Raw genomic sequence first — 17,195 nt, forward strand, 5'->3', positions numbered from 1 at the left:
ACCCCAAACTTTTGAACGGTAGTGTAAGTTAGAAGAGAAAAAAAAAAAGTTAAATTAATAAATACTCACCGGTTGATTGAATTGGCCATTATAACCACTTGTGCACAGGGGTATTGTCAGGCTGGAACATGTTTGGGCTCCTTAGTTCCAGTGAAGGAAAATTGAAATGCTGCAGCCATTACACATTGCAGACAATTGTGTGCTACCTTTGTGGTAAAACTTGGGGGAATCCACATAAATGGGGTAATGGGCAGGTGTCCACATTGTGGCACTTTTGACCATATGGTGTATACAAAAATGCTATGTCATCTAATCATATTTTATTGAATCTTTTTTAAATACTTGCTTAGGCTTACCTTCTAAAAATCTTCGAGAAAATTAATGGTGAGCCTCATTCAGTTTACAAGAAGAGATATGCAGCAACTACAGTCCCTCGTCCTTTTGAGCCTGGCTGGGTTATACTTTTCGGCAGCTCTTCCACCGACAGCAGCTCCACTTTTCAATAAGCCGTTTGTAGTCATATGGAATGCTCCCATCAACAAATGCAATCAGCTTCAAGTCCCTTTGGATTTGGATGTGTTTCAGGCCATCACCACACCTCAGCGTGTGCCTAACCAAGTCCTAACCCTCATGTATAAGTACAGATTGGGCCTTTTTCCTTACATTGACCTCTACGATTTCTCACAGTACAATGGTGGCATTCCACAGAAAGGAAACCTAACTGCCAGTCTGGAAGAAGCCAAAAGAGAGTTCACCAAATACATCCCATCATCCATACCTGGCCTGGCTGTTCTTGACTGGGAGGAGTGGGTGCCTCTGTTTGACCGAAATACAGACTTAAGAGAGATCTACAAGGTGCTGTCCATAAACTACACCCTTCAGCAGAATCCATCCCTTACAAGCAAGCAAGCTACATTGAAAGCCAAAGTGCAATTTGAGAACGCTGCCAGAAGTTTCTTGGAAGAAACGTTGCAGTTAGGAATCTCAGAAAGACCAAATTTCCTCTGGGGCTTTTATTTGTTTCCTGATTGTTACAACTACGATTTTTTGAACCCAAACTACACAGGAAAATGTCCAAAGAGGGCACATACATTAAATAACAGACTTAAATGGGTGTGGCAGGCAAGTACTGCATTCTTTCCATCAGCGTACATGCCAGTTTCTTTAAGTAAAACCCACAAAGCAGCTCTGTTTGTCCGACATAAGGTTCTAGAAGCAATGAGACTGGCTGAGTTTTCACCACGCCCTTACACTGCTCCTGTTTATTTGTACCTGCAACTCCTCTTGCGGGATCAAAAGGACCTGTATAAGGATGAGGTAAATAGTCTGTCTTTATTAATTAATTTATTTTTTTTTGTGTGTAAGAGATATTAATTAATTGAGAGCTGCATATCTTCAAAGCATAGTTAGGATGTTTTTAATTCACTTTAAATTACATATTTCTAGCCTCAAATAATATATTGGCTAATTGGTTTATGTGCAGGTTGACCTGGTTAAGACTATTGGTGAGAGTGCAGCTTTGGGAACTGCTGGATGTGTGCTGTGGGGCTCTAGCTCTTATTTTAAAGACAAGGTAATACTTTGTGTTTTTTATAAAGCATCTTATTGATTAATTCCAGTTTGGTTTCAGACGCTCTAGTATTATGAAGAATGGCAAGTCACATTTTAAAAATCAACTAATTGAATAGTTGACTTTTATTGTATTTATATTTTAAGGCTGGGTTGTCCCTGTTCACATAGTTTTCTTCACTGTGTTCAGTCCATAAGATTGATCTGAATCTCCCACGCTGGTGTTTCAGATCCATTATTTGGGTGGCACGGTGGTGTAGTGGTTAGCACTGTCGCCTCACAGCAAGAAGGTTCTGGGTTCGAACCTCACGGCCGACAGGGGCCTTTCTGTGTGGAGTTTGCATGTTCTCCCCGTGGCCACATGGGTTTCCTCCGGGTGCTCCGGTTTCCCCCACAGTTTAAAGACATGCCGATTCGGTACAATGGGGCCACTGTAATTGGCGCAAGCTGTTGTGGTTTCCCATGCCATGATGTATGTACATATATAGATAGATCTTCCTATGGCAAAAGATAAATAAATAAATAATGTAGCACTGTTGGGGGGGGACCTTGATCTTCACAGAACCACAATTGCACATTTGAGTTTTTTTTTTTTTTTTCCTTTTTTTGGATCTTTTAAAATCTGACTCTGCACATCTACAATAAATAGTGTTTATTATTGATGTTTAGCTGGCTCTGTAGGTGAAGGGAAATACTAAGATGTACACTGCAGAAGCATCTAGAACCGTGATTAAGAAAAGCATGCAGTTTACTAATGGAGAGAAATATTTGCGGAGTTTGTTTATTGAATGTTTTATTAATCATTACCTCTGCCAAGGAGGGTTGTACATGTGTGTGGTTTGTTTGCTTGCTTGTTTGTTTGTCTGACTAAGCAAGATTGTGCAAACCTACCAACCTGATTTTCATGAAACTTAATGAAAGAGTGTAGTATGGGCCAAGGAAGAACCCGTTACATTTTGGAGTGGGTCGGAGTCATGGGGTGAATCCGGGACTTTAGTTTCACTTTGGCCTTGGTGGAAGTCTGCTTTCAAAAATGCCATACATCTTAAAATCCAGTAGATGGCAGTAAAATTCAATAGTGAAAAAAACATAGCCAATATAGAAATATGACGACTCCATATCACAATCTGTGTTTACGGGCACTAGTAATCCTCTGGGATACACATGTAGGCTTTGAAAATATATCCAGCCATATAAAGTGGTTACGGTTGCAGATTTGCATGTCGTAGAGGAGTCAACTGTTGTCCTTGGCAGAGGTCTGTGTTCTCAGGCTACGTTTACATTAGACCGTATCTGTCTCGTTTTCTTCGCGGATGCACTGTCTGTTTACATTAAACCGCCTGGAAACGCCGGGAAACGGGAATCCGCCAGCGTCCATGTATTCAATCCAGATCGTGTCAGCTCCGGTGCTGTGTAAACATTCAGAATACGCGGATACGCTGTGCTGAGCTCTAGCTGGCGTCTCATTGGACAACGTCACTGTGACATCCACCTTCCTGATTCGCTGGTGTTGGTCATGTGACGCGACTGCTGAAAAACGGTGCGGACTTCCGCCTTGTATCACCTTTCATTAAAGAGTATAAAAGTATGAAAATACTGCAAATACTGATGCAAATACTGCCCATTGTGTAGTTATGATTGTCTTTAGGCTTGCCATCCTTCCACTTGCAAGTGGTAAGTGATATGCGCTGGGATCACACACACAGCGGCTCAGTCCCGAATCACAGCTTGTTCACTTCACTCGCGCGCTCTGTGAGCTGCGCAAGGCCGGAGTGCGCACCCTCCAGAGGGCACTCGCTGTTCAGGGCAGAGTGATTTGGAGCGCAGGATGCCTGCGGAGCCGAGCGTATCCGTGTATTGGTGTTGCTGTGTGCACGCAAATTGTGTATTGGTGTTGCTGTGTGCACACTAATCGTTTTAAAAACGTTAATCTGATGATCCGCTGATACGGTCTAATGTAAACATGGGCTCAGAGTGCCCTTCTAGTTCAGTGTCTTGTTCTGTTTGTTGATATCTTCTTGAGCCTTTAAGTAATATTGAATAATACTTTTGTATAATAATCCAAGCTTTCTTTTCAGGAATCATGTGAATCCCTTTCTGCATACTTGTCTAACACCCTAAACAAGTATGTTGTCAATGTCACGACTGCAGCAGAACTGTGCAGCAACCTGCTGTGTCGAGGTAATGGGCGCTGTATCCGTAAGCACTATGACTCCAATGACTACCTACACCTCAACGCAAGCAGCTTTAATATACAGAAGATTGATGGGTTGTATAAAGTCTCTGGGCAACCTTCCATCACTGACCTCCGTGCCTGGGCTGACAAGTTCACCTGTCAGTACTATGAGGACAAAAACTGCTCAGTCTGAACCTTTTCAAGGGAGGAGTAATATTTGAAAATGTAACATGACAGTTGACAATGCAGACTTTCACTGTTTGTATACAACACCTCTTCATACGATTATAATTAAAGAAAGTTCTGAATGGATAGCTTTCTTTTTTACCATTTATGTACTGTGCAAAAGTCTTCGGCACATGAAAAGAAATGCTGTATAGAAAAAATTCCTTCAAAAATAAAATGTTTCTACATTAAAAAAAAGTTAAGAGCAGTAAAGAGTAATAAATGAAACAAAGCCATTATTTGGTGTTTTTGTAATGGCTATACTCATAAAATAAAAATCTATAGGAAAGTTTGTACTAAAAAAAATGGGATGTTTAAGACTTTTGCACAGTACTGTATATTCATGCAGCTTTCTTATTTCTTGGTGCTGTGTTGCTTGAACAAGTAAAATATCTGAAACAGAATCCACTCTGCCATTCGTCTTTTTCTTTTGGCATGTTAACTTTTGATACACACAAGATGAAGCAGGCTTAATCTTACACAACTACTTGTCACCTCGACTCCTCCAAATCTCAAACATCTGAAGAAATAATCACTGCTGGACCGATTCTTAAAAGGATCCTCCAGTGGATTTATTCTCAAACTTTTATTTTAAGTAAAAGTAGTCACAGATTTCAAAAATCAAACTTTCATTTTCAGAGACCAAATGGTGTTCGAGAAATTAATTTTCTTTAAAATGCCAGATGGGCTTCCTGCGGTGGTGACGTATGCAATGACATCAGGTAGTGGTCACTTGGAGCAACTCAGCTGTTTATATTCTGTTTGCATCCTCGTTTTGCTAGTTTTACAAGTATTTTTTTTACTGAATTTATCTGTTTTTAAATAAGTATGCCTCTTTGTGTAGCATATAAATGCCACAATGATGCTAAAAAGAAAGCACAAGCTGGAACTAGACTGCATTTCCACTGAGAAAATGCCAAGTGTGCTTCCTCAGCTGTGGCAGAGGGTCACCGACAGAAACTGGATCAGACATGAGACCTCATGCTGCAAAATCTTTCTTTTTTTACACGATGTACAGAAAGTGCGTGTGTGGGGCTGCATGCTTTAAAATCTCAGTTTAAAATGGCTCAACTCGCAGTGCTACACGACACTTCGTGCTCAAATTTTATTTTTTTTTTAACATGGTGCTGGGGAGATTAACAGAGTGTGACATAATTTAAAACAAGTTTTAGAGCGCAAAGCATGATATGACACTAAAGCTACATCCACACGACAACAGCAACGAGATTTTATTAAAAAAAATCACGTCCACATGGGCAACGGATCAGTAAAATATCAGGTACATATGGCAACGCAACGCTTGCTGAAAACGATGCAATACACATTACACCTCTACGTGCGCTGTAAGACGGTCCCATCGGAGACACCAGAACAATAGAAGAAGTAGGACGCATGCGCATAAACCCCTTCTTCTACCCGGCGTGACGCACTCACAGGAACAAACACACGACAACAAGAAGATGATGGCTGCGACTACGCGAGGAAATCGTGCCTTCTGTGTGTACAAATTAGTTTTATTAGTGTGCATAGTTTTATATAACTTAATTTTCTTATTGTGTGTGAACATTTTGGAAAGCATTTTTATATAATTTATATAACTTTTTATATTGTGTGTGAACATTTTGAAAAGCAGTCTTATCCAACAAAAAAAAGAAATTCAAGAAATCATTCAGTTACTTGTTTATTTAAAAGAAAAGCTGTATACAAAAGTGAATGCAATGCAGTGGTTCATACGAAACAGCGAGAGTGCTGCTTGTTCTAGTCATGTGGTTGTGACGTCATCGTAAACAAATCCGTTCTACTCATCCAGACGACTTTGCAACGGCACCGTTGCCAGATTTTTCCACTCTGGAACCCGTTCTCAAAAAATATCGTTTTGGGGCACCCAAAACGCCGGTGCCGTGTGGACACCAGGCCGAAATGATAATTTTATCAGATTCACCTGAATCCATTGCCGTGTGGACAGCCTCTATGTTTTTCTCCTGGAGCTCCATTCATTTGAATGGGGGGAAAAGTGAATGGGAGGAAAAGGGATCATCTCATCTCATTATCTCTAGCCGCTTTATCCTTCTACATGACAGTAGAATTAATTACACCACTGTGCCGCCCAGCTTAAATTATAATTATTAAATAAGTAGAAGCAGCTTTAGGACCAAAAGGTTGCTGGTTTGATTCCCTGGATCAGCAGGAATGGTTGACGTGCCCTTGAGCAAGGCACCTGACCCCCAACTGCTAACCGGGCTGCTGTGGGTACGTTGTACGTCGCTCTGGATAAGAGCATCTGCTAAACGCCTGTAATATAATGTAATAAGTAGGCACAAGAAGTCAAGAGAGGTGAAAAACTTCAAAAACAATGAAAGAAGTCCATGAGGATTATTGCCACTCCTCCAGAGAGTCAATCTATTGGGTTAATAAGACTGGGGGTTGAGAATAGGACATTATCAGGATTACATTTTAGATTAGATTAAGGTTAGATTTAGATTAGACATTTGTGTGTGCATGCGTGTGTGTGTGTTGTCAGGATTAAAACGTGTATGGCAGGTTACAGAGTATGTGAGGAAGCAGAATGGAAAAAAACCCTCCACCCTGTCATGAAAGATGACTTCAGTAAAAACACAAAATGAGGGTCATGTCAAAGTGTCCCTTCAACCCAACTATTGTTTTCAACCCTGTTGACCTCCATTCAGCTCCATGATGTCAGGTTTATTTTTTATTATTTAAACACAAATAAATGGTTGCATCTTGCATATGGATTCATCACATGGATGGAATAATATAAATAAATGACATTGCTATATATTTCTACAGAAAATGTGGAATCTTTTGCCATAAGATACACAAGAAATGTTTTAACAGAGGACAGCTATGAGATTTTCCTATTTACTTTCCAATTAAATTCATATTCAAAGCAGTTATATGGGTTTTAAACTTAATGCACAAAATAATAATCTGGTTAGGAAATCAGGAAAATGTTTTCGTGAAAGTGAAATATTTCTGTCAAATGAAATAATATGAAATGCAGGTCTATAATGTATTTTTTCTCCCTGAACTAGTGAGGCACGAAGGTTATTTCCTTATGTCTGTAATGTCTCTCTGAAATGTAAATTATAATTTTCTTATGAAATCTTTTGTCCAGATGTGTGTATGAGAGATGAACAAAAGATTTAAATGTATATGTTTAAATGCTTATCCCATTGAAATGGGATAAAGAGATATTAACTCAGTTACGAGAGTAAATCTTTACTGATTATAAACAATAAAAAGTAACCTGTTTTCAATCTTAAAATCAGTAATTCATTCATTTGTCATGATTTATTCTTCTTTAGTAACCACTTGATCCTAGTCAGGGTTACTGAAATACACCCTGGAGGGGGCATCAATCCATCACAGGGCATCGTACACACACCCCTAAGGGCAATTTAAACTCCCCAGTCCACCTAGTAGAATGGTTTTGGGAGGACACTAGAGGAAACTCATATGGACACAGGGAGAACATGCAAAACTCCAGAGGATAGAACTGGGGACTCTGGAGCTTCGAGGTGGCAACAGTTATCCACTACTATAATCCAATTCTATAAAACATAATTGCCAAATTACAAAATTATGGCCTCCAAACAGGTTCTATTATATACAGTGGTGCTTGAAAGTTTGTGAACCCTTTAGAATTTTCTATATTTCTGCATAAATATGACCTAAAACATCATCAGATTTTCACACAAGTCCTAAAAGTAGATAAAGAGAACCCAGTTAAACAAATGAGACAAAAATATTATACTTGGTCATTTATTTATTGAGGAAAATGATCCGATATTACATATCTGTGAGTGGCAAAAGTATGTGAACCTTTGCTTTCAGTATCTGGTGTGACCCCCTTGTGCAGCAATAACTGCAACTAAACATTTGTGGTAACTGTTGATCAGTCCTGCACACCGGCTTGGAGGAATTTTAGCCCATTCCTCCGTACAGAACAGCTTCAACTCTGGGATGTTGGTGGGTTTCCTCACATGAACTGCTTGATTCAGGTCCTTCCACAACATTTCCATTGGATTAAGGTTAGGACTTTGACTTGGCCATTCCAAAACATTAACTTTATTCTTCTTTAACCATTCTTTGGTAGAACGACTTGTGTGCTTAGGGTCGTTGTCTTGCTGCATGACCCACCTTCTCTTGAGATTCAGTTCATGGACAGATGTCCTGACATTTTCCTTTAGAATTTGCTGGTATAATTCAGAATTCATTGTTCCATCAATGATGGCAAGCCGTCCTGGCCCAGATGCAGCAAAACAGGCCCAAACCATGATACTACCACCACCATGTTTCACAGATGGGATAAGGTTCTTATGCTGGAATGCAGTGTTTTCCTTTCTCCAAACATAACGCTTCTCATTTAAACCAAAAGTTCTATTTTGGTCTCCTCCGTCCACAAAACATTTTTCCAATAGCCTTCTGGCTTGTCCACGTGCTCTTTAGCAAACTGCAGATGAGCAGCAATGTTCTTTTTGGAGTGCAGTGGCTTTCTCCTTGCAACCCTGCCATGCACACCATTGTTGTTCAGTGTTCTCCTGATGGTGGACTCATGAACATGAACATTAGTCAATGTGAGAGAGGCCTTCAGTTGCTTAGAAGTTACCCCAGGGTCCTTTGTGACCTCGCCGACTATTACACGCCTTACTCTTGGAGTGATCTTTGTTGGTCGACCACTCCTGGGGAGGGTAACAATGGACTTGAATTTCCTCCATTTGTACACAATCTGTCTGACTGTGGATTGGTGGAGTCCAAACTCTTTAGAGATGGTTTTGTAACCTTTTCCAGCCTGATGAGCATCAACAATGCTTTTTCTGAGGTCCTCAGAAATCTCCTTTGTTCGTGCCATGATACACTTCCACAAACATGTGTTGTGAAGATCAGACTTTGATAGATCCCTGTTCTTTAAATAAAACAGGGTGCCCACTCACACCTGATTGTCATCCCATTGATTGAAAACACCTGACTCTAATTTCACCTTCAAATTAACTGTTAATCCTAGAGGTTCACATACTTTTGCCACTCACAGGTACTGTATGTACTATCGGATCATTTTCCTCAATAAACAAATGACCAAGTATAATATTTTTGTCTAATTTGTTTAACTGGGTTCTGTTTATCTACTTTTAGGACTTGTGTGAAAATCTGATGTTTTAGGTCATATTTATGCAGAAATATAGAAAATTCTAAAGGGTTCACAAACTTTCAAGCACCACTGTAGATAAGGAAGTTTGGTTCAGGCCGTGATTTTTCAGTCCCCACATTTATGTTGTGAACCACTTTCTTTATCTCGTGCCAAAGGTGCAATTCATATACAATGTATCATCACCCCCCCACACACACGTACACACACACGTACACACACACGCCTAGCTATAACTGTAGACATTCAGCAGCATCCAAACAGAATGAGTTTGTTTGCGGAATGAGCATCATATAAATATGAGTCCGCATATTAACTCGGCAGAATCAAATAATGACAGGCATCATGAAAAATATTTGCAGATGTGATTCAGTTCTGTTTAGAATGTGAATGGGATGTGCAAAAATTATATATTTGAGAACACAGGTCAACTGCAGTCATTGGCTTGATTAGTTGTATGACTTCTTTGACTGTAGGTGGCACCAAAGTATCTTATTGAAGATTTTTTTCTTTTCATTCACTATAATCATGATATGTCATGTTTGTTTCAGCAAAAAAAAAAAAAAAGAAAAAAAACAACCCAAAACAACCAAGATGCTTATGATAGAAAATATTGTGTGGTTGAGATTTAATAATGTAGGTTTTATATCATTCCTTTAGCATATGGTACACTAATCTGGGTCCTAATTTATAATTAAATGGATACAAAAATGCCACATTAGCATGAGTCTGAACAAAAGACTGTCTAGTGACTGTCTGTGACAGGCGTAATGCTCTAGTTCTCAGTGGAGGGCTGGTCTACACTACAGCAGCATGACACAAGTGCCTCCTGACACGTGTAAGACAGATTTTGCGAATGAAAAAGCAGACTATTATAGGGAGTTCATAAAACACAAGCTAGCTAGTACAAACACAGTGCTCAAATGTTTCAAAACTGCCCATTGATCTATCACTGGATTCACAAGTAAAGTGCCTTGAAAAAGTATTCATACCCCTTGAACTTTTTCACATTTTTCCACCTTACAACCATGAACTTAAAAGTTTTTTTTATTGAGATTTTATGTGATAGACCAACACAGAGTAGCACATAATTGTGAAGTGAAACGAAAATGATAAATGGTCTTCAACATTTTAAACAAATAAAAATCTGTTAGTATTCAGCCCCCCTGCATCAATACTTTGTAGAGCCACCTTTTGCTGCAATTACAGCTGCAAGTCTTTTGTGGTATGTCTCTACCAGCTTTGCACATCTAGACAGTGAAATTTTTGCCCATTCTTCTTTGAAAAATAGCTCAAACTCAGTCAGATTGGATGGAGAGCATCTGTGAACAGCAATTTTCAAGTCTTGCCACAGATGCTCAATGGGATTTAGGTCTGGACTTTGACTGGGCCATTCTAACACATGAATATTCTTTGATCTAAACCATTCCATTGTAGCTCTGGCTGTATGTTTAGGGTCATTGTCTTGCTGGAAGGTGAATCTCCTTCCCAGTCTCAAGTCTTTTGCAGCCTCCAACAGGTTTTCTTCCAGGATTGCCCTGTATTTAGCTCCATCCATCTTCCCATCAACTCTGACCAGCTTCCCTGTCCCTGCTGAAGAAAAGCATCCCCATAGCATGATGCTGCCACCACCATGTTTCACAGTGGGGATGGTGTGTGCAGGGTGATGAGCAGTGTTAGTTTTCTGCCACACATAGCACTTTGCATTTAGGCCAAAAAGTTCAACTTTGGTCTCATCTGACCAAAGCACCTTCTTCCACATGTTTGCTGTGTCCCCTACATGGCTTCTGGCAAACTGCAAACGGGACCTCTTATGCCTGTCTTTCAACAATGGCTTTCTTCTTGCCACTCTTCCAAAAAGGCCAGATTTGTGGAGGGTACGACTTGTAGTTGTCCTGTGCACAGATTCTCCCACCTGAGCTGTGGATTTCTGCAGCTCCTCCAGAGTGATCATGGGCCTCTTGGCTGCTTCTCTGACCAGTGCTCTCCTTGCTCGCTCTGTCAGTTTAGGTGGACGGCCATGTCTTGGTAGGTTTGCAGTTGTGCCATACTTTTTCCATTTTTGAATGATGGATTGAACAGTGCTTCTTGAGATGTTCAGAGCTTGGGATATTTTTTTTATAACCTAACCCTGCTTTAAACTTCTCCAGAACTTTATCCCTGACCTGTCTGGTGAATTCTTTGGTCTTCATGATGCTGTTTGTTCTTCAGTGTTCTCTAACAAACCACTGAGGCCTTCACAGAACAAGTGTATTTATGCTGAGAGTAAATTACACACAGTAGGACTCTATTAACTAATTAGATGACTTCTGAAGGCAATTGACTGCACTGGATTGTATTTAGAGGTATCAGAGTACAGGGGGCTGTATACTAATGCACACCACATTTTTCAGATTTTTATTTGTTTAAAATTTTGAAGACCATTTATCATTTTTGTTTCACTTCACAATTATGTGCTACTCTGTGTTGGTCTATCACATAAAATCTCAATAAAAAAACTTTTAAGTTCGTGGTTGTAAGGTGGAAAAATGTGAAAAAGTTCAAGGGGTATGAATACTTTTTCAAGGCACTGTATATCCACGCCAGAAGAAGAATGAGCAGAAATTCTTCTTGAAACCCTTGAAAACGCAGGTGTGAGGCAAATTAATATCACATCTTGATGCCAGGAAATGTCTGGTGCAACATCAACTCTAAAATATGTCAAAGCTGGATTGAGTAAACCTAATACATTCATGACTGGGTTTTAATTTAACCACTCAAATGAATTATTGTCACCTGGAAAAGTTATCTTGCTTAAGCGTTAAATACAGTTAATGCTCTGGGTTACTGATCAGAAGATTGAGGGTTCAAGCCCCAATACAGCCAACCTGCTGCAGTTGGGCCCTTGAGAAAGACCCTTAACTCTTTCTTAACACGCTGGGATATGCAAAGAAAAGAATTTCACTGTGATGATGTGCTGTATATGTAAATAAAGGTTTCTTCTTTTTCTAATCTTGAACCCTTAAGAGTTCTTTGGTTCTTCCTCTGAGGGAAACATTTTCCTATCTAAAACCCTTTCAGAAAGTTAAGAACACTGACATTTGGAAGAACACTGTGGAAGAACATAATTGACCTGCACAGAGCCCTGACCTCAACTCCACTGAACACTTCTGGGATGAACTTGAATGCTGACTGCACCCCACGCCTCCTCACCTGACATCAGCACCTGACCTCAGTAATGCTCTTGTGGCTGAATGGGCAAATCCCCACGAGCACATTACTTACACACACACACACAAAGAAAAATAGAAAAGAAAAGCCTTCCCAGAAGAGTGGAGGCTGTAATAGCAATAAAGGGACCAACTCCATATTAATGCTCACTGGATCAACAAACATTTATGGCTGTGATAGTCAGGTGTCCCCATACTTTTGGCCATATAGTGTATGATCCAGTATTGGCAATAAATACCACCATACATACATTAAAACGTAACCAAAAACTGCATTAAGACATGGCTAGTAGAATCTAGTTGATTATTCATACAGCATGGTAGTGAATACAGATAGACTGCATGTGGACTCTACAGACAGTGTGCATCTTACAGGATGGGGTCTGTGAAAAACATTTTCTCCAGCTTGACTTACTGAGTTTTGCAAGGTCATCCCAATCATAGTATTCTTAAAATTAAGACTGAAAAATACACATGGAAAATTAGAAACTGTTTCTGTGATCCTCATAGTATAGACAATACCTTTATGGGCACCAGTTATGGTTCTTTATGGACCTGACCCAGCAATATGGATTTTTAACCCCATCTCCAGCTATGACCAAATTATCACTTTATTACAAAAAGTACTGTCTTGTGCTTTTCATACTATATTACCTCCCCAACAGGGTTTTTAGAATGATAGTACTTTTAGTCCCTGACCTAATGAACCATGATGAGGATGTGTTTATTGTTAGAGACTTCAAAAACACTTATGTAAGCCAGTCTGGATAAGGGCTTCTGCCAAATGGCATAAATGCAAATTTATCAGTCAGTCACCCCAAAGAATGTGATTTTTTTCCCCCAAGAAATGTGTATTCCTTTGTGTGTTTATATGTAATACGTTTTGACTTATAGAGATAAAATGAGAAACATCCATCAAAGAAACAGCCATGAGCTCTGGAGGACACATGGCATTTTTGGCAAGAGTCTCTCCATTCTTTGACCTGCAATGCTTTTGTGAGCCATTAAATCATACTTTGGTTCATCAAGGTCTAAGGGTTCCTGCTCTTCTGTTCCATACAGGAAGTGTGAAATTGATTTGCACCACCAAATCCTTTGGGATATTTATTGTCTGCTGTCTCTTCGACCATCTCTTCCACTATATTAGTGTGCTATGTGGAGACACCTTAAATATAACAAGTACCATATATACAACATATCGTTTTGAGCTCATGTTGGTAAAATAATTATTACGTGATTTTATTCAGGGACGATGGTGACCAAATTATTATGATACAAAAGAAGCTTTTAAAGCAGGGTTCAGTCACTTTAAATTTCTAAAGCCAAAACAGCACTACCAAGGAAGTTCTTGTTTCTGTCATTTTCATTTCTTTTACTGGTCGATCTAAATCCCATGGCCCAGCTGATTGTGCTTATTCCCAGAGGAAAATTTTGTTTCTCATTTGTATCCCTTCTGTTGCTCAGGAGACAAAATGGTGATTCTCTTTTAAGGATCATTTAAGTATTACTTTTGTCACAGTTCTTTTGCCTAATTTTGCCTTAGGAGAAATAAAAGAAGCAAAAAATGAGACATAGCAATGAGACAAGTAGGAGTCACAAAAGAGATCTTAGTTTTTTTTTTTGGGGGGGGGGGCTTTTTTCACCTTTATTGGATAGGACAGTGTAGAGACAGGAAATGAGCTGGAGAGAGAGACAAGGAGGGATCAGGAAATGACCTCGGGTCAGAATCGAACCCGGGTCCCCGGATTTATGGCATGGCGCCTTAGTCAACCGAGCCACAACTTAGACTATTTTATTAGTTGACTAATTTCAACTTTCATGAGAAATAACGCGAACGTCTGCATCATGCGGGATTTGCGGGCGGGAGCAGGACAAAATATGGCAGGCGCGGGCGGGAGCGGGACTGAAAATCATAATTCTTTGCGGGAGCGGGTGGGAGCGGGACTGCACAATGCGGGAGCGGGTGGGAGCAGGACTGAAAATTCTGTCCTGCGCAGACCTCTAATCTGAGTATTGTTTAAGCCTTTGTTGAGATCTCTTTTGTAAATCAAAAAAGGACTAAACTGAGATGACTAGAATGAGAATGGTTCAAGATTGTGTAGAGACCTCTTTTACAAAACTGACGGAGCCTAATCTGAGACTCACCAAATAGATCTGAAATGAGAATTGAGTTTACAGAGAGAGCTCTCTGGTGGATCAGCCTGAGTAAAGTATGAGATGTATAAATTGGTCAACACTGAGCATTATTTAAAACATTGTTGAGAACTCATTTGTAGATTAAAGGGAGTCTACAATGAGATAACTTAACTCTTTTGCTCCAGAGACAAACCTGAGAAGCAGGAGACAAAAGCAATAATCTCATTTTAATATCACTATGATCTCATTATTGTCTAGGAGAAACAATTGAGAAAGAGAAGAGATCTCATTTTAAAATTTCCTTTCCTCTGGGTTGTCCTGCTCTGTATGGGAGTCTTTTCAAAGACCGAAGAGACTATTTTTAAACAATCACGCTAAGGACATTTTCTGTGCCTTTCTTCTGTCTACTCACAAGCATAATTAAAGTCTATCATGCATGATTCAATGTTGGCCTATGGCTCCAGAATGAAAGCTCATTAGTACTAGCTTTGCATGACCAATAATAATTTGATTCACAGCAACAGGCCCAGAAGTAATTTTAGCCTAGTTGAATGTGGTTCAACCCACCAGCACCATCTCCTCCACCTTCTGCTTTGCAGCACCCTAATACTGAATTAGAGCAAATGGGAGGCAGCTGTCTGTTCACTACAGAAGGGTCAGTATGTTCCTAGAGACGAAAGGTTAGGTGAGGCCCGGGGGGGGTAGTAGTTATTAAGCACATTCATTAGAGCAGGGTCTGTGTTTGTGTTCAGGCTCAGGGAGGAGGAGAGATGTGGATATACCAAATGCCAATGCCATCCAGATTCAGGGAAAATTACTCCAGAAATTTATTCAAGTCAAGTCAAGTTTATTTGTATAGCGCTTTTAACAATAAACATTGTCACAAAGCAGCTTTACAGAATTTGAACAACTTAAAACATGAGCTAATTTTATCCCTAATCTATCCCCAATGAGCAAGCCTGTGGCGATGGTGGCAAGGAAAAACTCCCTCAGACGACATGAGGAAGAAACCTCGAGAGGAGACGGACTCAAAAGGGAACCCATCCTCATTTGGGCAACAACAGACAACATGAGTATAACATTAACAGTTTTAACATGAAGTCAGTTTCGTTGATGTTATAAACTCTTCATTGATGGAAACTTGAATGCAAAACTGTTCATGACAACTGCAGTCCTAAAGTTAGCAAGTCAACTGTAGTCCTCAGCCATAAAAGCATTACTGTAAGTGTCCAGAGTGTCCTCCAGGTGTGACTTTCAACTGTCCGCATGAGGCCATCCTCCACAGGAGCGATGTGATGAGACTCCAACCAGACATAGGGCACCAGGATGGATCAGGCAGGTCTGAGGAGCAGAAGAGGTCAACATCTCGATCCCAGGACCACCATGTAACTCAGAGGGACAGATGGGGGGGGGGGGGGGGGAGAAAACACAGGTTGTTAGGTACGGTATGCCCAATTTCACCTGAATAAGTAGGAACAGTACACATATTGCACTGAGTACAAGCAGGGACTCTGGCAACTAACTATGACAGCATAACTAAAAGGGGAGAGCCAGAAGGTAACACAGGCATGAGGGAGCCCTGGGACATAAAGCAGCCAGCCACTACACCGTCAACAAACTCGAGTGAGCAAGCGAGTGGGGACTGACAGCATCCATACATCCCAGTTTACCAAAACACTCTATGTCTGAGGACCCTTCAGATCTACACCTTTACCTCATAAACACCATTAACAAAAGGCTTGACTAAACAGATATGTTTTCAGCCTAGACTTAAATGCTGAGACTGTGTCTGATTCCCGAACATTACTTGGAAGGCTGTTCCATAACTGTGGGGCTTTGTAAGAAAAGGCTCTGCCCCCTGATGTACCTTCACTATATGCGGTACCAGCAGATAGCCTGCACCTTTTGATCTAAGTAGGCGTGACGGGTCATAGAGGAGCAGAAGTTCACTCAGGTACTGTGGTGCGAGACCATTCAGTGCTTTAAAGTTCAATAGTAGTATTTTATAATCAATATGAAATTTGATTGGGAGCCAATGCAGTGTGGATAAGACGGGGTGATGTGGTCATATTTTCTAGTTCTAGTAAGGACTCTTACTGCTGCATTTTGAACTAACTGGAGCTTGTTTATGCAATTACTGGAACATCCAGACAATAAGGCATTACAATAATCCAACCTGGAGGTAACGAAAGCATGAACTAGTTTTTCCGCGTCATGTAGTGACATTAAATTTCTTATCTTAGCAATATTTCTGAGATGAAAGAAAGCTATCCAGGTGATGTTATCAGTGTGAGTTTCGAATGAAAGACTGGGGTCAATAATCACCTCGAGGTCTTTTACTGCTGCACATGAAGAAACAGAAAGGCCATCCAGAGTTACTGTGTAATCAGAAAACTTACCTCTAGCTGCATGTGGTCCTAGTACAAGTACTTCAGTCTTGTCAGAGTTAAGCAGAAGGAAGTTAATAAGCATCCAGTGTCTAATGTCCTTCACACATTCCTCAATTCTATTAAGCTGGTGTCTCTCATCAGGTTTTGCAGAAACATACAACTGTGTGTCATCAGCATAACAGTGGAAATTAATACAATGTTTATGAATAATATCACCCAGAGGTAACATATATAAAGAAAAAAGCAGTGGACCCAAGACAGAACCTTGTGGAACACCAAACTTTACCTCAGTATGTCTAGAAAAATCACCATTTACATCAACA

The 17,195-nt window shown here is 40.2% G+C and overlaps 1 protein-coding gene across 1 annotated transcript; it reads left to right on the plus strand.

Annotated features, from left to right (window-relative positions):
* The first annotated feature begins 381 nt into the window (after positions 1-381).
* LOC132869812 (hyaluronidase-5-like) lies at positions 382-3,938 on the plus strand. The gene is made up of 3 exons (XM_060903261.1): positions 382-1,317; positions 1,484-1,573; positions 3,648-3,938. The coding sequence occupies exons 1-3, from the start codon at positions 382-384 to the stop codon at positions 3,936-3,938; spliced, it is 1,317 nt and encodes a 438-aa protein (XP_060759244.1).
* The last annotated feature ends 13,257 nt before the right edge of the window (positions 3,939-17,195 follow it).

This window comes from Neoarius graeffei, chromosome 2 (assembly GCF_027579695.1).
Source record: "Neoarius graeffei isolate fNeoGra1 chromosome 2, fNeoGra1.pri, whole genome shotgun sequence".
Lineage (NCBI taxonomy): Eukaryota > Metazoa > Chordata > Actinopteri > Siluriformes > Ariidae > Neoarius > Neoarius graeffei.